At 43.0% G+C, this 20,418-nt stretch overlaps 1 protein-coding gene across 2 annotated transcripts; it reads right to left on the reverse strand.

Annotated features, from left to right (window-relative positions):
• Window positions 1-45: 45 nt before the first annotated feature.
• On the reverse strand, window positions 46-19,211 carry cyfip2 (cytoplasmic FMR1 interacting protein 2). Of its 2 annotated transcripts, XM_053879174.1 has the most exons (30): window positions 18,884-19,211; window positions 15,180-15,326; window positions 15,019-15,108; window positions 13,363-13,440; window positions 12,923-13,024; window positions 12,666-12,847; window positions 12,493-12,589; window positions 12,273-12,401; window positions 11,954-12,058; window positions 11,777-11,865; window positions 11,469-11,706; window positions 11,232-11,384; window positions 11,020-11,159; window positions 10,800-10,947; window positions 10,283-10,436; window positions 8,974-9,130; window positions 8,814-8,910; window positions 8,666-8,742; window positions 8,480-8,588; window positions 7,286-7,405; window positions 7,014-7,213; window positions 6,811-6,898; window positions 6,592-6,735; window positions 6,419-6,509; window positions 4,835-4,965; window positions 2,704-2,776; window positions 2,538-2,632; window positions 2,199-2,437; window positions 1,982-2,129; window positions 46-1,781 (listed from the first exon to the last, which is right to left on the reverse strand). In XM_053879174.1, exons 2-30 carry the CDS (start codon window positions 15,294-15,296, stop codon window positions 1,614-1,616), a joined length of 3,759 nt encoding a protein of 1,252 aa, XP_053735149.1. In that variant the 5' UTR covers window positions 15,297-15,326; window positions 18,884-19,211; the 3' UTR covers window positions 46-1,613. The 2 variants fall into 2 exon arrangements, with proteins under 2 accessions (XP_053735149.1, XP_053735150.1); XM_053879175.1 differs by lacking the exons at window positions 46-1,781; window positions 1,982-2,129; window positions 2,199-2,437; window positions 2,538-2,632; window positions 2,704-2,776 and adding an exon at window positions 2,787-3,990.
• Between the last annotated feature and the right edge of the window lie 1,207 nt (window positions 19,212-20,418).

Consider the following 20,418-nt stretch of genomic DNA (forward strand, 5'->3'; position numbering starts at 1 on the left):
AAGAAACGTGACTGGAAACAAATACATAACACATGATTTCCTTTTTCAGTTAAACATTTTTATTTCATGGAAATACAACATATTTCAAATCCTTTCCGGGAATTTTGTTGTACACTTTATAAGCTTTTCTCAGTTGCTTCTTGTACTTCAAAACATGGCCACTTGTACAGCAATATCATAAACAAAGCCTCAGGTCACAAAATGGAGTCGTAGATGACAATAAATTACACTTTTTCATGCTTAAGGTCTGAGATGATACACTGGTACCTTCATTTGAACAAGATAAACCGTCAAAGGAACAAAGTTGAATCATAAATATGTTTAAGAAAAAAAAAGACACTGGAATAACAAAGGCAAAGAGTTTTGTTCAGTCAAAAAGCAGAAAAGGTCTTTCAGTAAGGGTAAGTTAGGGGGTGGTAATCACCTAATATTTAAATCTGTGTAAAGAAAATAGGGAGGTCTTTTGCATATTTGATGACAGCTAAATCTAAAATAAAGCAAGAGTTAATTGTAAATACTGATTATATTCTGGAAACTCTTCATTATAAGTGACTTTTTAAGTCACAATTTTCTTCTCTTTGTGTGTCAGTATTTCACCACAGCATCACCCATTCACACGGAATTAGCCAAAGTAACACAGCACTGTCTGTATACAACCAAGAGGTATTTCTAACAATACTTTTATGCCATTGCTGTTATTACGTTACAGCAACAAACGCGTTTCAAAACGCCAAAAGAAAGTGTTCACAGGCAGTGCAATAAAAAGCAAACTCACAAAGAAAATAAAAAAAAATAAAAAGTGAGTTTTCCAGTCAGCAGTAGAGGCAAATGTACCATGTGATGAGTAAATAATAAAATATGAATAATATAAAAACAAGAACAATTACAACACTCAACACTTCACTTAGTTCAACAGTGAAATTTACATTGGTAATGGAGTAGAAATGTGTGGTTAAAAAAAAGAGTTGGGGCAAGGAGCAGCGTGGCTCATGAAAACAAGCAAATCGTGAAGAAATGAAAATAGTTTATCCAATGAGGAAAACAGATTATTGCACGATGGAGGTACTAAAATAACCGTTTTAGAACTTACTATCTTTCTTTGGAGCATCAATTCGCCTATCTTTCAGCAGTCGCATCAACATTGTGTTGCGTACTTCACTGATTTCTGACTGACTTTATCTGGCTCAAAATTGGAGAATATTTTTTTTTTTATATATTTTTGTCCAATTCACAGGTGATGTGGAAAACATGATTAAGCATGCTTCTGAATGAACACGGTTCCTCACGTCTAGTTACAATGTGACAGCTACATCCACACTACTTTGCTCTCATCAGAGAAGCATTCCTGATGTCACAGATCATGTGACCTCTGGTGCTAGCGTCAGCAGATCATCCAGATCCCAACTTTGCTTTCAAATGAAAAGCTTGACAATGACAGCGTGAGGTGAATAGGATTCCCGTGTCACGTCTGGATTGGTTTCCACATGCCACGTGGAAACACTGTCACGGTAGTGTGGATGTAGCCTCGCCGCAGGGAGCGTGTCCCGTCACATGACTCATACCTTGGTCGGCACACCACTGAGAAGAACACGATGAGGACTGGGTGCCTTTTTTCAACAGGTGGTGGCGAGCGATTGGTGTATCGGAGGTTGAAAACAGCGAACGTGCTCCACAGTGGAACTGTCTGTCTCCACCGCCTTCATGTACTTGTTGAGGATGGCGAAGATCTCATTGTTGAGGATCTGGTACTTCCGTATGCGGTCGGCCATCTTCTTCAAGGGCTGTGGGAGACACAACACTTTTCAGTATTTGGAGTGTGATCACAAAAATCAGAGCCAATTGCATGCCTCTCTTTGACTTTGAACAACAGTTCTGCTGAACCGTCACATTGTTCTCACACCGAGAGCGCCACCTACTGAGCTCTGAGAATTACAGCAGTGCTTCATGAAGCTTCACCAGCGGCTGGCGACCGACTACGCACCACATTTTTGATGATCTCGTCTTTGCCATCCTGTCTTTGGACTTTGAGCAGGTGATAGCAGAAGTCGAACAGGTCGAAGCGCCGCTGCTGACCCAAGAGCACGATGATGGCGCAGCCGGCCCAGTTCAGCCCGTCGCCGAAGCACTGCCTGCAATCCACATACGACATGTCAGCGGATTCCCCATCAGACCCCTCACCTGCAGAGACCGCCACTCACTCAGCTGTAAACTCGTGGGTGCCCACTGGGATGCAGTAGACAAACTGCATGGCACTCCAGAGGCGGTGGAACTCCATGCACTCGTCCACGTGCATGACGCCGTTGGTGGGCGGAGGCCCGCGCCACACGCCGTCCTGCAGGAAGCTGCGGATGCGTGTCAGGATGACCTCGAACATGGAAAGGCCACAGCAGAGGCGCTCTTTGGTCAGCAGGTCGCCCTCACGAGCAATGGCGATTTGCTATCCAACACAGACCCCAGTACACGCTCAGTCACATCCAACGCAAAGCTCTTCCGGAATACGTTTTCCAGAGAAAGAACAAAAACAGAGGCACACCCACCTGTGGGGTTCCCAGCCTCTCGATTAGAGGCACAAGGTGAAGAGGAGCGTACTTTGCCTCCAGCCGTTTCATCCTGACTTCCAGGCGCTCGCCCTCTAAATATTTCACACACAAAACCTCATTCACTCAGACGCCAGATATGACGCCGGTGACCGTCTGTATTTACCTTTGATGTAGACCCGAGGCAGGATGTTTTGAAATGGGGCAGCGTGAAGCAGGTCACACACCTCCTCCTGGGACTAGAACCCAAGGAAAAGAGAGGAATCTTGGATTACCGTTCTTGTGACACATTTGCTTCAGTGGCAGAGAAAGCATGCAGATGAGGTGAGGTCTGAAGTGCGAGTGATTCCATTGTTGTCTCTTCATTCTTGCAAGCTCAACCTTAGGCCACGTTTACACTAGTGAACACGACTGGATGCGAGAAAGTTTGTGAAACTGCATGGAAATGCTGTTCCAGAGACCAAGGGAGTAGCTCATGAGCTGATACATTTTCATGTAATAACCATCTCATTATGTGTGATTTTTTTGGTAATTATTATATAAACCTCAGCAATGAGAAAAGTGTTTGAGAGGAATATCATTTATCATCCATTGTTTATCATGATTTCAGAAGTGTGTCATGAACCGATGGTAAACCTTCGGGTCACACAGTGCCCTTGGAGTAGCTTGCGGTTGCTAAAAAGGTTGGTGAGACCTGTTCTCGTGACTATGCGCAGGCATAAATGGACACTTGGAGCGGCCCAAATGCCTCTGTTCCATGAGCCAAAACAAGGATGATGACATCCAGAAAAGATACTCTCATGCTGGCCTTCTTCTTCTCAATAAATGTGTTGGTCCTCTTTTAACTACAAAAGCCCGCCCGATAAAAACTTGTACACATTTCATTACAAAACTTAAACTTTCTGTTAACCCTCAGGGAAGCCATCTTGAATTGTCAACTCAGGGGTGGTGTGGATTCCAATAAAAAAGATATATAAATGTTTCCCACGTAGTAACTAATGTAATATGACGGTGAAAACATGAGACACCAAAACAACATACACATCATCCTGTTGAACTGATTTTCAAGTGTCCTTGGAGTCTAGTTTCAAAGGAGCATGGATGGTTTTCGATGTTTATAAATCTGGTTTAGCAACATAAAAATATTACCAAGGAAAAAAAAACAGAAATTAGCATGCATGATGGAAATACATGCACATACGTAGTTAGTCATGACACATGCAGCTCACAGAGAACAGGTTAGTGCAGGCAGAGAATAACAAAGCAAAGTGAACAAGACTGTGACAAAGCATCCGACTTGTTGGAGTCACACCCTCAGTGACTTTTTAAATCGATCGTCTTTGCATCACTTCTATGGATGTTTCAAGTTCTACTACCAGGGCAAAGAAGACAGAAAACTAAAGGCGGAGAGAGTTAATTCTACAGAGAGGAACAAGGCCTAAATCCTTACCACCTGTAGTAGTTGCCAGCGTGTAATGAAAAATAGAGTTGCATTTAGGGAACATGTTAAAATCACACACTGGGGCAGATGAAGTGGAAGCTTCTGACAACAAGACTGAAGACGTGCATAGACTGGTGGAAGAGACACTCATATCACTTTAACATGGTCTTTTTTGTCTCTCCCCACTGGTACCAGGGAACCACCCAAAAAGATGCAATGTCAGACATATACTTCAATAAAAAGTTACTTTTAAAAAAGCCTTTGCGTAAAGAAAAACTTAACATAGGGGCTGAAAAGCAGTATAAGGGACCAAAATCTAGGGTCCAATGCGCTTGGACAGCACGAGGAAGACCGTGCTTTGATGTTAACGCTAAGGATTCACCCTCACATCATATATATAGACAAGAAAAACAGCAGACTAGTGGAACATTTCCGTCCCGCAGTGCAGTGCTGGGACATTTGGTTTTGTTTGGAAGGAGGATTTTTTTAAACCAAACACCACTTGTGAAGTTAAAGCCATTTCTTTTAAAGGTCTGCTGAGTCGTAGGAGCTGAAACATTCTCATATAAATAAAAACACGGTTCGCCTTATGACATTGTTCATACAGGGAATATAAATGTAACATATTACACAGTGTCAGCTGATACACAAGCCTCCTTCAGCTACACAAAAACCACACAAAATCTTAAATGGCTGATTTACAAAGGGCGCTGCAGACCTTGTTAAATAAAATCAAGGACAGAAAGTAGCAGTAGTGAGCAGAGCCTGTCATAACACAAGTGTTACGTTGGAACGGCAGGATTAGGAGGGTTTGAAGTTTGACGAGAAACACACACTGGCAGAAGCGCTGTCTTACCAGAGCTTGCTCGATAAGCAGGCAGAACAGGATGGCGTTCCCCACCTCCCTTAAGCTCTGAAAGACATCTGTCTTAAGCTCGGCATACTCAATAATATCCTTGAGCTGATGGTGGAAGAACTCCAAGATTCCTGGGACGAGAACAAAAGACGTCATCATTGTCACAGGCAACCACTTTGATTCGGACGAAGGGACTTGACATCTGTGAAGTCTGGTGAACTTTCACCAACAGTCCCAGACATGCAGCAGAGCTTCAACACCACTTTAACCTTATTAAGTCATTGATAATCCATTTGGGGATCAAAGGAAAGGCAGCGGGTCAGTGTGGCCGCGTTGACCCACACTGGCACAGACAGAACCGTCATCCTCTGCCCACAGCAAGATGACAGCTCACAGAGGCAGGTGCCGAAGCCACAGTACAGAACATTGCTAAGCTATGGATTACGCTCATTAGTCCAGATCATCAACTGGTAATCGGACGAATCAGGTCCAGATCAACCCATGGTTTTTATCATATTATTAATATGGGACAGTAGTGAGTTTAGACCATAATTTCAAGTAAATAAATATATTAAAAAATACACATTAAGGTCACATATAATGTGTCATATCTTTATATTATAATGTCATTTAGTGCAAACACAAACACAAAGATGCTAATGGTGTGGCACACCTTGCGCCTGAAATGTTTACTTGATTTTAGCCTCTTTTCCAATTAGTTTTCCTGAAAACTGCATGTACAAATCTTGAAATTAAATATTTAACAATTAAGGCCACATGTGATGATTTTTCACAGGTGACTAGATTAGACTCACAGGTCAATGGGTTCTCCTGAGCTCAACTTCCTCATTTCAAGGAAATCGCTTCAGCACATTTGTGTAATCCTTTTCGCGCCAAAACAAACAGTCCAACACCAGCTGAATTGCTAACTTGTTTCTAAAAATACACACAGAGCAAGAACAATTTTTATTTTCTAATGGAACAAATTCCATAATAAAATAGAAATCAGTAATAAATTACAGTCACACATGAATATATTTGGTATTTTTCAAATGTCATTCTGCAACCCCACAACATGCACAATGCTTATAGTGCGGCCAATCTTAATCCAGAAATGCTAACTTGCTTTTGCATATTTTCCCATTATTTTTGTGAAAATATCAAGTAGTCACGCGTTTTTTTTCCCAAAGGAACAAATAATAATAATAAAGAAATTATTATACATTAAGGTCACATATTATGAGACGTAATATATTTATGTTATAATGTAATTTAGTACAAAACACAACATCACAAAAGATGCCAATAGTGTTGCATACCTTGCCTGAAATGCTAACTATTAAATATTTAACAATAAAGGCCACATGTAATTATTTTTCGCAGGTGACTGGATTAGACTCACAGGTCAAAGGGTTCTCCTCTTACTGAGCTCGACTTCCTCATTTCAAGGAAATCGCTTCAGCACAGTTGTGTAATCCTTATCGCACCAAAACAAACAGTCCAACACCAGTGACAACACAACCTCCTCGCCAGGGATAAAAATAGACCTGGCTTCAGCGAGACAACGTGGATGCAGCGCCTCACCTGGAGAGCCGTACTCGTGACGCGGCAGGCGGCAGATTTTGGGCATGACTTCTATCAGTGTTTTGACGTACTGCAAGATGGTGCCTTGTAGCTGGAAGGAGAGGGAAACGGACAAGAATGAAGAAGAAACAGGTGGAACATGAGACGTTTCAAGTCTAGATAAAGATCAATACCAGACTCTTGACAATCTTGAGCAGCTCTTCCATCACCACCGCTATTCCTTGGTAGCCCAGGAGGCGGCAGATTGTTTTAAAGTGAGGAGGCCCCACGAAGTTTCGGTAGGAGCTATAAATGTGCGAGTAGGCGATGTTCAGAGGCTGCGAACAGAGAGTGGCGTGGTTCGTAAAGACAGGTCACTGGCTGAAAGCTTCAGCTCTGATCAGGACGCTGACCTTGGAGCCATACAGGTAGTAAGGCTGCACGTTGGCTGGCTTGTCTCTCTGAGGCTCCTGGGTGAAGGGGATGGCAGTGCGTACAAACCTGGAAACGGATGGCGTCAAGTCAAACTTTTCCAACAAAAAGTAGTTTGGATTTATCCTGATTATTAGCAGAACAATTTAAATAGTGGCTGGATGTGGTGAAGATGTTGACTGACCGGTTAGTGGATCCATTGTAGCAGTAGTTGGGAAGGAAATCGAAGTTGAGCTCCCAAAAGACGTGGAGCGTGATCCGGCCGTAAGGCGCCGAAACGTTGTGGTTGGCCTCGCGGAACATGGCGTCAAAGCTGTCCAGGGTCATGTGCTTGGACAGAAGCCGGTGGGTCAGTCTGTTGATCTCCAGGAGCCACTCCAACTCCTGCCACAGAGCTGGGTCAGCACTCCACCAAGACAGGGAACAGACGCATATCACACTGCTGTGCCACCTTACCACGATGGAGGTCAGGTCCTCGCTCTCGAAGCGGCTAATGGCGTGGTCCAAGGACTTGTACATAGCTGCTGAGATCCTCTGGGTTATCAGACGGTTCAGGTCGATAGATCGACCCAGAAGCTGCGGGACACAGACATAACCAATGAAGGAACAATGAAAAACAAATAAATCTTCCTGCCTTTAACTTCATTCTTGCAGAGAGGCCTTTATATCTTTTTTTTTTAATGGGATAAATGCAGTAAGGTCTTGGGACCCGGACACGCATTTTATTCTGAATTTATAATTTACATCTAATACATGAAATCTGACTAAAAAGCTGAGCAACTACTCTGCTTTCATTATTTTTCAATTTAAGGAAATTTAGATCAAAGAAGAGAGGGTCACATTGTGGTGGTGAGAAGACAAAACTACTCATCGTGGTGAGCTACAGAGCGGGCGAGCTCAACTTCCTCCTCGTTCAGTGTGTGTGTGTTGTGCTATTGACTTCCGTTGTAACGCTCACCTTCAAAATCCCCCTCGTTTTGAACGCTGGTTGATGCTCTCCATATTTACATGTATCTCACATCTACGATCACCTTTTCAAAAGCGCTGTACAATATGAAGTACTGCAGTTTAGGCTTTTAAAACAAAGGCTCTCAAGAACACAAATGCAGCCATAGTCAGAATGTGTTTCCTTGTATGAGACTCAAATCAAGTGTTATTGTCCAATGTTTTATTGCACTTAGACATCAAGTCTAACAATCACTGTAAATATGAAGTAAGTCACTCTTTCCAGCAAATGATGCTGGCCCCTGCTGACCCATCCAGCTCATTACATCAACAATCTTTCAAATGAATCTGAAAATAGGTGTCAAATTGTCATAGATAAAATAAATGTAGGGCAATAGTTACAATATGGGTGTGATGGAGCGGCTTTCCCCCCAATGTGGGACATTTAATCAAATCTAATCTAAAGATGTACGTGTTTCTTGTCACTTGAAAATGTTCTTGGTCAATATATTTTTACTAACGGAAAACAACTTTTTCAATTCAAAAAGTCTTCATGTCCATATCTTGATCACTTAAGTGGAGGGAAAACAGCTTAGATCCCAGTACAGAGACCTTTAATAGACATTTTGTTGAAACAAAGTGTGTTAAATCTTCAGCTTTCACCAAACCAAGAGCCAGTTTTGGATTGAAATGATGACTATATACCTGCACGTGTCGTTGTTTGAGCAGCGTTTCGTAGCGGTTTGACGGTGGATATGGAATAATGACTCCATAGTTTTTACACTCCGCCCTGAAGCGTTTGTCCAGCAGGACACTGTGGAGCACAGATAGAGATCAAGATGACGCAGACCAGGAAGAACAAATGAACACAGAGGGTGTTTCTCTTCAAACCTTCCAGCCATTGCTTTGTAATAGGCGAAGATCTGATCAGCCAGTTTGTAGACAAACTGATCGAAGCAGAGGTTGACCTGAAAATGAGGTTGTGTTTGTGTTAAGATGTTCCAGTGACACACATGCAGAAGAGTAGATCTAGTGTTACCTCCGCCTCAATTTCATCGTAGAGGAACTGTTTTTTAAACTTGGTGAGAGCGTAGTAGCCGCTGTCGTTGTACAGGTCCAGAGGGTACAACACATACCTGCACGGAGACAACACGGGTCAATACGTGGCTCAAACACATATCCGTCTCCTCCCGTCTTACTCCATCATCGACGGCTCCTTGGTCTCCAGGATGTGGTCGGTCAGGATCCACGGCATGGACATCTCGATGGGGAACTGGATTCGGCGACCCATGGTCAACTCGAGGAAGAACTCTCTGAACCACAGCTGGGAGAGATCACAGCACTGCTGAAGAGCCTCTGAGAAGGGAAAGAGAGGGAGAGAACAGCACGCTCTTACTTGTTTTATTGAGCCTTTAAAAGACATTTCACAACTGAAATCAGATGATGTTCAGAGGCATATTCAGACCGATTTCATTAATAGTCTAAATTACTTTTTTTTTTTTACATTTTTTACACTTGAATAGAACAAATAAGCAGTGTCTTTTCGTGACATTTGTCAGACTATTTATACCTTATCAATAGTGAGATCAATAAAGTAGCACATTTCAAAACACCATGCTCATGATACTCTGACAACCATGACTTAAAACAAACAAACCTTTACATGTTACAATACTTCAGGTGTTGGTGCAGACAGACCTTGGTGCACCAATCTATCAATAAGCCAAGACCATTATCAAGAGTGTCAAAAAGTACTCCAATCATTTTGCCAAAACTCATCTCAGTTCACTTATTCTTATAATAATCTTATAAACTGTTCGTACACAGCCAATACTCATCGTAATATTGAGAAATTACCAGACACTGAAAGTGTAACAGATAAATGTAGTCTGAGTGCTTGCTTATTTACATAAAAAAAAATACTTTTGAAAGGCTTTATGTGTAAAATCACAGCCGACATCATTCTGTCATGATCGCGAACTTATGCCTGCAGAGAAGTTGAATTGCAACGATAACTTGCAATGACATTTTTCTACCAGTCGGTGGAGCCAGAAGCAACTACTTTCAAGGTTCGGTCAGAGGTGGGAAAGAGGCCACATTTCACCACCCGATTGTTGTGGCGGACGGACGGAAAGAAAGGATGAAGAAAACAGTCAAAATTAAAATAATAAATCTCTATAAATAAAAAATAAAAATAGCTGTGTAATTATGACATGGTAATATTTAATGAATAAAAAATCGTATTTGATTGTGTATTAATTCAGTTAATTTTAATATAAAAGAAATACCGACAATACAATGTTTTTTTCTATTTATTTTGAGGGAGGAAATCAAAAAATAACCAAAAAATAAAAACCCCAAAAAACAACTTAAATTATATTTAGAGTTTAACTAATAACGAACAGCAACAGGTGGATCCTCATGAGGGCCACATAATCACCGGTTAAGGGCCGGCTGGGGCCCCCGGGCCGCTCCTTGCCCAGGTCTGGCTATAGTTCAGAGACTTACCGCTGAAGTTGAGCAGGTGTGTGAAGAAAAAGGACTGCTTGTGGAAGTCTTCGATGGCCACGACGATTGGTCCATCCAGGCTGCTGCGAAGCGTCTTCTTCGACCCACTCTTGTCTGCGATGAGAGACTCCAGCATGGTGCGCACCATGTACAGCTGCCAACAGATTACAGTTTTAATCTACTCAAAAGAGAACCACAATGAACTTATGCAGACTGAGGGGACAGAAAAGGCTCAGAAGAGATTAAAGAATAAACTCGTATGGAGATCAGAGAGTTGAGAGCGAAACAAGACGCAGCGTCCTCATTATTACACTCAGCATTTGAAATCCTTCTTCATTTTGTGATAATCCATCCTGGTCACTGTTACATCAGTGAGTGGACTCAGTTACATCAGGAAACAAAGCTGAATGTGACCTCACAGAGTGTGTGTGTGAAATAACAGGTCTTATTCAACATCATATTTCCTTCACATTCATCATATTGTGACTTCCATCTGGTTAATCTGCTTGATCAGTACCTGAGTGCTGGAGGGTCCGACGGCTCTCCGTGGGACCTTGATATCAAAACCACCTTTGGGGTCCTTCTCACCCCTTAAGCAGGGGTCGTTCGGAGGTTCTCTGGCACCCTCCCAGTCGCAAACTGTCTTCCGAATGGCCTGGAGAACACTAGAAAAAAAAGTTGAATTCATAGAACACAACGAACAGGTGGCATAATTCAGAGTTGGGACAAGAACCAACCTGATGAGGACATTCTTCTTCTTGCGTACAGCCTGGCGAAGCGGCTCCCTGAGGGTCATCTGGGCGAAGTCTTGCAGGGCTGCATAGATCGTGTTCCTTATGGCCTGATTAAATACAGACTCCATTCTGCCCATTAGAACCTACAAATATAAGTTTCGATTAAAGACCTGCCACTGTATGGAGTGTGTTCAAGTGAAGGTGATCTGATTGACCTGCAGCCCTTTAATCATAGCGATGACCTCCACCAGGGCAAACTTCTCCTCGCTGGTGTAGTTGTACCGAGTGGCTCGCTCGTACTCCTCCGCAGTCCCAGGACAGTCCTTGTTACAGAACTTATCTGTAGGATGGACCAGCTTCCACGAATACTAGGACATAAAGAAGAGAGCGTTCAGTATCTCCGCTTTGTTTCTATTGACTCGCAAAACCATTGAATTCATCACTCCACTGACCACTTCCATGACGTGTGTACTCCACTTGGACAGCAGCTGGAGGCCCCTGAGGGCCAGGTCGAACAGCTCCCGGTACTCCTCGTCGGACTTCTGGCTGTCGAGACCGGAGCCGGTCACCACCTCGCTGTTGCTGTAACGCGCCAGCTCAGAGATGAACCGGATGTGGTCCTCCCGGATCTGAACCATTTGCTCACACAGGTTGTACTGTGGGGAGATGCTGCTCTGGGTGCACGTCCACCTGGGCAACATTTGGATCTTGGTCACTCACTGCAGACTCATCTTTCTCCTTCTTAAATTCTCACACTTACTTCGACTTGTTCTCTTCGTAGTGAGCGCTGGTCTCGATGTAGCGCGACAACTCGATCTGCATGTCTCCAAAAAGAGGCACAACTTGGAGCTGGATGACAAAAGTGAAGATTACGCTGCAGGCAGGTGCAACACTGGGAAAAGGAGCTGCTAAAAATAAGCAGAACAGGACTTCTTACTTTGAAGAACTTGTCAATCTTGCTCAGGTTGATCCTCTTCTTTGCATCTAGTTTATAGATGTTGCTCACGTTCCCATCCATCAGGTACAAACCAAATCCCATCACCTGACAGGCAAAGGAGAGACTCTTATGAGGGCATTTCAGGGTAAGCAAATATGCTGAGGCAGAGTGGATAATAGCCAAGATTCCATCCGAGGAAATGATGTATTTCAGAGACAGAAACATTAAAAGGACAGAGGGGATTAAACTGAAGCTTTCCTGAACGTCCATTTGGATTCAACTAAGAACGAAAAGAGACACAAAAGCCAAGTGTGCGCACCTTCAGCAGCATGTGTTTTTCACTGGGAGTCAAATACATTTTATTCTCATAGTAGTCCACACAGATGTTGACAATGTCTGCCAAAAGCTCCTCGTAGCCTGGAATCACCTCCAGCTGTTGATGCAGGCACTACACACACACACACACACACACACAGAGTCAGATTCAGCAACATCATTTTCACAATCATTTCACATCATCCGAGGTTTGTGCCACGCACCTGAGTGATCCTGTTGTGGTTGGCTAAAAACATGGAAAGATTCTGGGATTCTTGGATGGACTGGGGGTCGGCCATTTTCCTCAAGAACTGCGCAGCTCTGGAAGGAAAAGAAAACGTAATTCAAGAAATGTAGCCACAGGCTGCAGCTGAAGTGCAGGGCTTGATGAATTGACCTCTTATAGGCAGAGTGGTCGTTCTTGACGCTACACTTCATGTTTTTAAGCTCGTCCAGCACGGCAAACATGTTGATGAATTTGCCCAGAGTCAGGAGGTAGGCCTCAGACACAAAGTCTTTCCTCCGCTCGGCGTGGCAGAGACGCTTCACCTCGCTGCAGAAGCGCTCGATTGCTTTCCGCTGCCGGGGACACACACAAACAATTCATAAAACCAAGTTCTTGTTTCTACTTCATTCAGTTTTAATCCTAGTCACCTGGAAGTACATGAACTTCATGAGCTTGGTCACTTCAGGTTCCAACACCTCCACTGTTTTCTCATAGATCTCCACTCTGTTGGGCTGCTCGTTGCATTTCACCTGATAGGCAGAAGAGGGCGCTATCAAGCTGCGTGCCACAGAACTAAACTTGACAGTCCAGGAACCAAAACGACAACAGACACCCAGAGTCTTTTCTTTAGAAAATGTGTCACAGCTGCAGACTTCATGGCTTGGTGCACCACGTATGTGGGTCTCTAAAGTTCCGCTGTCTGCTGACACCACCAAGGAAAGAGGCACTTCACTTTGGTCAGTGTGAAAGTGACATTACTAGAGAGCAAGCACGACGGATTCCACCCAGGTGCATTCGCATGGGAGCGTGTGCTTCGTCTTCACACAAGTTCCTGTTTGTTCATACACTCATTAAGGCAGAGTGTTACCTGGGGAATGGCCCTGGAGCAGCTTCTCCACGTGTAAAGCATCACGGCATATTCATGTCCCTCCTCCAGCATTTCATTCTGTGACAAGAACAAAGGTTATTCTCACCTGATGGAACAGAGCAGAAGAAGCAATCAACCGTTTCAAACATCTCCACTGGCCAATGACTACCAGAGCTAAATGAATACTTCATTCAAACACATCAGAAATACAGATCTATAGTTCTCAAATGGAGGTTTAAAAAAGCTTTTTGAGCAAAGTGGCCATTTTGTAAACTTTTGTAAACATAATAACATTTCATTTTGATGCCAAGCTACTCATCACTCCAGCTGAGGCATCAGAGTTCAGCCAAAATTGGACTTCCTGTATAAATAAGTTGATATAAAGCACCACGTCCGCCTGTTTGCCAGTCTCATCACACGCCACGTTCAGCGTCAGGGGAGGGAGCTTTAGTGGATCATTGGCCGTCTGAATCACCAGCATGTGGTGTGTGTGTGAGTGAGTGTGTCTCTGTGTAGCAACACGGAGATTCGAGCCAGAACCTTACAAAGGACTTAAACGATAATCAATTCAGATAAAACAAAGCTCTCTTTAAGTGAGAGAAGCTGCTTCCCACACTCAGTTTAGTAAACAAATAGACGCATTTAAAAAGGGGGTCGCAATAAGACACTAATTCTGAGGCCTCTATTTTTAGAATTTTAAAAATGCCTTTAAAACCGACACTATTCTTTGATGTCCAGACTGAGATGAGCCAAAAAAGAATAAAATATTGTGCTCTGCATTATGTCACCCACTTTATTCCCCACCAAAGATATTCTACTGCTCCGCCTTGGACATCTCATGGACCCTCTTAGGTAGTGGGTCCGTGAGAGGTTGGATCAAGTAACTTGTTCTGGCAGGACCTGGCCCGGCTCCAGAGAGCTCAGCCAGCAGGAGTTCTTTCATAAGGCTCTTGTTTCGCCCCATGCAGGGGAAATGGATGGATGGATGGATGGATGGATGGATGGATGGATGGATGGATGGGTGGATGGATGGATGGATGGATGGATGGATGGATGGATGGATGGATGGATGGATGGATGGACGGACGGATGGATGGATGGATGATGATGGATAGATGATGGGTGGAAGATGTATGGATACACTGATGGATGGATGGATGGATGGATGGATGGGTAAATGATTGACAGACAGACAGACAGACAGACAGACAGACAGACAGACAGACAGACAGACAGACAGACAGACAGACAGACAGACAGACAGACAGACAGACAGACAGACAGACAGATAGATAGATAGATAGATAGATAGATAGATAGATAGATAGATAGATAGATAGATAGATAGATAGATAGATAGATAGATAGATAGATAGATAGATAGATGTTGTGTACGCCTGGATGGTTCCCTCCTAAGAAACCAGGTTGTCCTGAGGTGCTTTGCCAACATCCAGTCCTGCTCAATAGCCATACCAACTAGTTTAGCCAGAGGGCATCTTAGCAGTGAGGCAGTTCATCCCACAACAGGCTGCTGTCTGGATTTATGAACGCTAACTGATTGAGCTATATGTCAAAGAGAATGTGGCAATAAAAGCTTAAAAAAACAGTAAAAAAAAAAAAAAAACAATAGCGCCGCAGTGAAAACACAGATCTCACCATGCTGGAGTGGACCGTAGCCTGCTCTATGTACCGAGCAATTCCAGTCACAAATGCATTTCTGTCTTCAAAGTTGGTGTCAAAGTTCGCCTGGGAAAACAGGGAAAGAGATGTCAGCCAGACTAGCGTGACTGGTGGTGGGTGGCGGCAGCAGAAGGTACCTGGTACATGATCGAAGAGGGAGGTGGCTCGATGCATGGCTGCTGGTCGGGGAGGGGCAGCTCCTCCAGCAGGTCCACATTGGACAAGGCATCCTCCAGGGTCACGTGGGTCGTCATGATGAAGCCTCACTCACACTGCACCCAAGTCTGGAAGCAGAGCATAAGATCAGCATCAGCTGTGAGACAAGACCAACATCTCACATTGGTCAAACAGCCATGACTCTGACAGGGCCATCCCCAGTGATTGTCCCGCAGCCGTCACCTCATGCAACACACAGTCAGAGGGCGGAGCCAGTTCTCCATGACAGGGTAAGAGGCAAACACAGTTTGACTGTTAGTGGACGGGACAGAACTTGTGAAAACGTAACAGAAAGACTCCCAGTCGACGGCACATCCGGCATCTCAGTCTAATCGCTCAGAGATGTCAATGTCTTCAACTACTCGCATCACGCTTCTGCTGACAGGTACAAAACAAGCATATTTCATAACCTGTCTTTCATAATGTGTCCTAAAAATTTGTCTCGGCCCAGTAGAGGTGGTGTCAGGACGTCTTGTTCTCTCTGCAGAAAATAGTACTCGCTTTCAGATTGGGACAGATTTGTACATTTCTGCTAGGTGTTAAAATGTTTTACCGTAAGGAACTTTCTTTTCTTTTTTAACTACAAGGAGCCAAAAACGGAACAGTCATCGCTTGTCCATTATTTTAATATCATACTGTATTTACTACCACAAACATGGCTTCCTTTCATCATAACAGCAAAGAAGGGCTGCTGTTTAAGAGGAGCTGAAGAAACACAAATGAAATATTGAAGTTGTTTAAAAGTACAGTAAAAAAGGTAGCTTTCATGCACACTTTTCCGTTGTGGAATTAAAATAGCTGTTGGCACATAATTCAACAGATAACCACTGAATTATGGCTCCCTGTGTAAAACAAATTCAAGGCAAGAAAACCTTTAATGTGCAGTCTGTTTTTAATTAAATAAATCTATTAAAGAAGACTGTTAAAGCCCAGAACAATAATAAGTTCGACATCTATAACAAAAACAGCTGTGTGAGAAACACGACTACACATAGATGGACCCCTCTCATGGTTCCCCCGCACCACAAATTACAAGCTAATGCGAATAACAAATGTTTTCTCTTCAGAAGGAAACAAGCTCCTCAGAGATGTTCTCATGGTTCAAGTTTCAAAAACCAGTATGACTGCCCACATGTGGTCAAACGCTTATCACGAAAAATGTTTAAACATGAGTGGGTGGAATTTCCTGTCACCTGAAATCAGTAGATGCAAGTGCACCAAACCTCAGCCTTCAGCTCGGTCGAACACAGAGATTTAGGCAGAACAAGACAATGACGCTAAAAACGCCTTGATACATGCGGAATGCAGAGGGCGTTTGGATGATTATGATACATATCATGGATATGAAAGTCTCTTATCCAGCAACAAAGCCTATATTTATTTCTGAATCAAATCAATAAATTTGAAGACGATTCTTAAAATACTTGACAATTTGAAGTACTTGAAGTAAAGCGGCAAGAACATGGGAAGCTGACACCAAAGAATCTCGTCCGCACCCAGATATGCAGAGCCAGTCATGTTGGATTGGCTAAACAAACTTTCCCACCAGACTCTGCCCGAGAGTCGGAGGTTCCACATCCCTTGTCTGTGCCTCCTCAACACAGCAATGGGCCCCTTCATTCCCTCCGGACTCTTGGTAACACAGCCTGGTCCTTAACCAGCCTGTACAAGACAACACGTCCATTCAGAAGGCTCACAGCAGCATTCACTGTCTGCTATAGAACTCAGACGTCAACATTTGTGATCAGGGCCAGCAAAAACCAAACACCCTGCGGCTGCTCCTCCTATAGCGTGACTCAGGACTCGGAACAGATCTCCACATCTGACACCAGCAATGGGGAAGTGGTTCAATATTAAAAGAAAAAAGAGAACAGAGAAGGAAAATGACAACTCCCCACCACCACCACCAAACTGTAAGTGTGTCATGTCCTGGGTCACAAAGGATCCCCCACACAGCCCTGAGGCCGTCTGTGACACGCACATTCATCGCAACAATAACTGACTGTGCGATGAACAAATTCACACACATTAATAAAATTCAGTGTCTTATCTCATGACACCCACCATTATGACCAAAGACAATGGACATCACATGGACAAGCACAGAGGAGAGAAACGCAAGGCTCACATGACCCAGCCCTCAGTTTCCAGGGTAAACAAACTATCAGATGACACGTTTAAACCATGGTGGAAATCTGTGTCAACTTGACTGAACTACAGTTTGGAGAAAGCAAAAATGTTTACACTGTACATGAACACACACTATTGGTGCCTGTCTCAGAGAGGGTTGTCTACAGTATTTGGATGACTTGGGCGACTATGACTCGGCGACTATTAAATTAGTTGCAGACGGATTCATGAGACGACAAGTCATGACTCTCTTAGCACAATCCACGGTGAGGAGAAATGGCTGAGGCTATGGGACCATAGCAACCCAAAACATCAAAGGCAAGGGACCGTCTCTCAAAGGTCAAATTCCTTTTACACCACATTTGGAGCAATTTTGATTGAATTATTTCATTTCAAAACACTATTCAGTGTTTATAAAAAAACGCCATGTTTTTTCTTTCTTATCACGAGTAACACACAACACATGTAGTATTGTTGGATGGAGAATACATGGAGTATTCATCAAGCGATACACGCAATATTGTGACTAGTCAACTAAACATTAAAATAGTCAGTGTCTAGACAACTGTCAAACAATTGTTTTCAGAAGAAGAAATACAGACTAAACACGTAAATGTGTGCAGAGCATTCTCAAGGACTATTTCTGGGTTACTAATAACAATATATTATTTCAATCCAAAGACAGCATACACTCATTGTTTCTCCGAGATTCATATTTATTCTCCACGGTAATTAGTGTTCGCAACATGCCTCCCTTTTGCAAAATGGATGGGAATTAAATTAGCATCTTGCTGAGCACGTTTAAACGGACCGACAAATTATAATAACATAATCAAGCATATGTAACACAGCGCAGTGTGTAATGCCTATCAAATGTATTGAACATATTCTGTTTAATACTCAACAATATGAGGATGGAAGAAAAACACAGAGCCTCAGACGATTCCCATTACATCAGAGCCTGTGGTGTGGAATACTAAACGATGACGGCGGGGTCCTCTACAAATCGAAGCAGAATAGAAACGATTTATTCGAACGTTTTTCTGGGCGGACGATAGGAAGAGAGGTTTGTGGCGTGCCAACCGGCTACAAGGATCAATAGTATTTGCTGACGAATGAATAGAGACATGAGGGCTGATGTGAAACCGGATTCAAGCATCGTATAGAATCTTCGTTTTAAACGGATTTGGGCTGGAAACGGGGCTGAGCTCGAGCGGCGGTCGCTGCACTTGCTACACATCCTCACCCCACCCATCTCCGCTACCATCCGAGCTAACGGGAATCCCATTCATGATTCCGATTAATCCGCAGAAACGAGGCCATGCAAGCGCGTCCCCCGAGCCTGCTTGAGCCGCGATGGAGTTCGTACGCGTAAAACGCACGGGGTGACTGATACACAGAGGGAGGGAAGCTACGTTTCTACATCACCACACAGACCACATCAGCAGCTCCGTTCATCTTCCAGCGCTGCGGCACCGACCCGTCCGCCACCCACCTGCCAATTGCATGTCCGTCCGGCGATACACGACAGCGAGTGGACACGGTCGCCACTTGCGACGGTGTTCCGAGGTTTGCGTGTTCCGTTCCGGGCTTCTCCGCCGATGGATGCTCCGATTTCGCCGTGTATCTGCCCAGTGCTAATCCACCCCACACAAAGAACAGAAAATGGCTGCAAGTGCATTTTCTTAAAGGGACAGTCGCAGCAAGCGAGAGGAGGATGGAGATAACGGAGCATCGTCGCTCCGCTTTGGTAGACACTAGGAAACTAAACACTAAATACGCCAAGCACATTGAGGAAACTCTATTAAATAGAACCATAACGTGTTTTTACGGTGACTGTTGCAGCACAACGCGTGATATGACGTCACAGTATATATAGTCCAACGACTTCTTTTGTGACACAGTAAAGGAAACATGCCTCCGTTTAATGTATCCACTGAGTGGCTCACAATGCAGAAAAGAAGATCGAGTCCATCGAGCAGAATTATTTATTAATAGTCATCTGGCTTCTCTTGACTTCCTTTTCTCTATTTTCTCTTGTCTCTCGACAGCAGTTGACAATTGTGATGCAACACTTTTTTTTTACTTTTTTTTACACTTTTTTAAGTGTTTTATCAAACTTTTTTTCATAAATGTATTTTATTTTATTTGTTGACGTTTTGTGCCCGTTGCCTTTGCAATCTCACATTAACAGAAACAGGTATTCCTTTTGATCGGTCAATTCATATTTTTATGACTTCTATTTGTACTGCATATTTGTTTTACTGAATATTTACGAGTTGACTTTGAGAATCTTTAAATAAAGTGGATGGAAAAATACCAACGTCAATCATAGTTTTATCAGATAACTGCATCGTCATTATTGACCTTCGTGGACTATTTTATTTATTCATTTTCTTTTCTTTTTTAAATTTTTTGTACCTTCTTTTACTTCCATCCTTCTGTCCTTTTTTGTAATCGTTCTCCACTGCATTAATTAATACACTGTAAGGAATAAGACAAGCATGACTGATGATAGTGCATATATTTCCATTTAAATTTCATTTAATTTACTACAAGTTTACCTATGGCTCTTCCTCCTCATCCAGAAGGTGATAAACCATGTAAACCAACAATGAGCGATCAAGTATCAATAATAATGGATACGCACTGTAAACCCCCTGATAAAACTGATCAATTTAAATGTTAGTACAGTTTCTGACCTGTAAATAAAAGTAGTCCATCGTTCTTGATGTCATGAATTTTTTTGCTTGTTCTTTATGATGGTAAAAATCTGTTATATATGCATGCAAGAGAACAGAGAGCTTTTATCATAGCACCTCATAAATCGGTCCAAAGCAAGACGTTTCACATCTTTGGATGATTATTCACCTTCCAATACAGAAATAGGTTCCACTGTAAAGTCAGTCTCTACAAGTAAAAATACTCTTGACTGTTGTTCTTTCAGTAGCATGTATTTAATGTTTTCAATATCCTTGTTACAAGTACAAGTTTAGTCATTTAACACAGACTAGAATACAATCAATTATT

The sequence above is a fragment of the Synchiropus splendidus genome, chromosome 11, assembly GCF_027744825.2.
Source record: "Synchiropus splendidus isolate RoL2022-P1 chromosome 11, RoL_Sspl_1.0, whole genome shotgun sequence".
Taxonomy (NCBI): Eukaryota; Metazoa; Chordata; class Actinopteri; order Syngnathiformes; family Callionymidae; genus Synchiropus; species Synchiropus splendidus.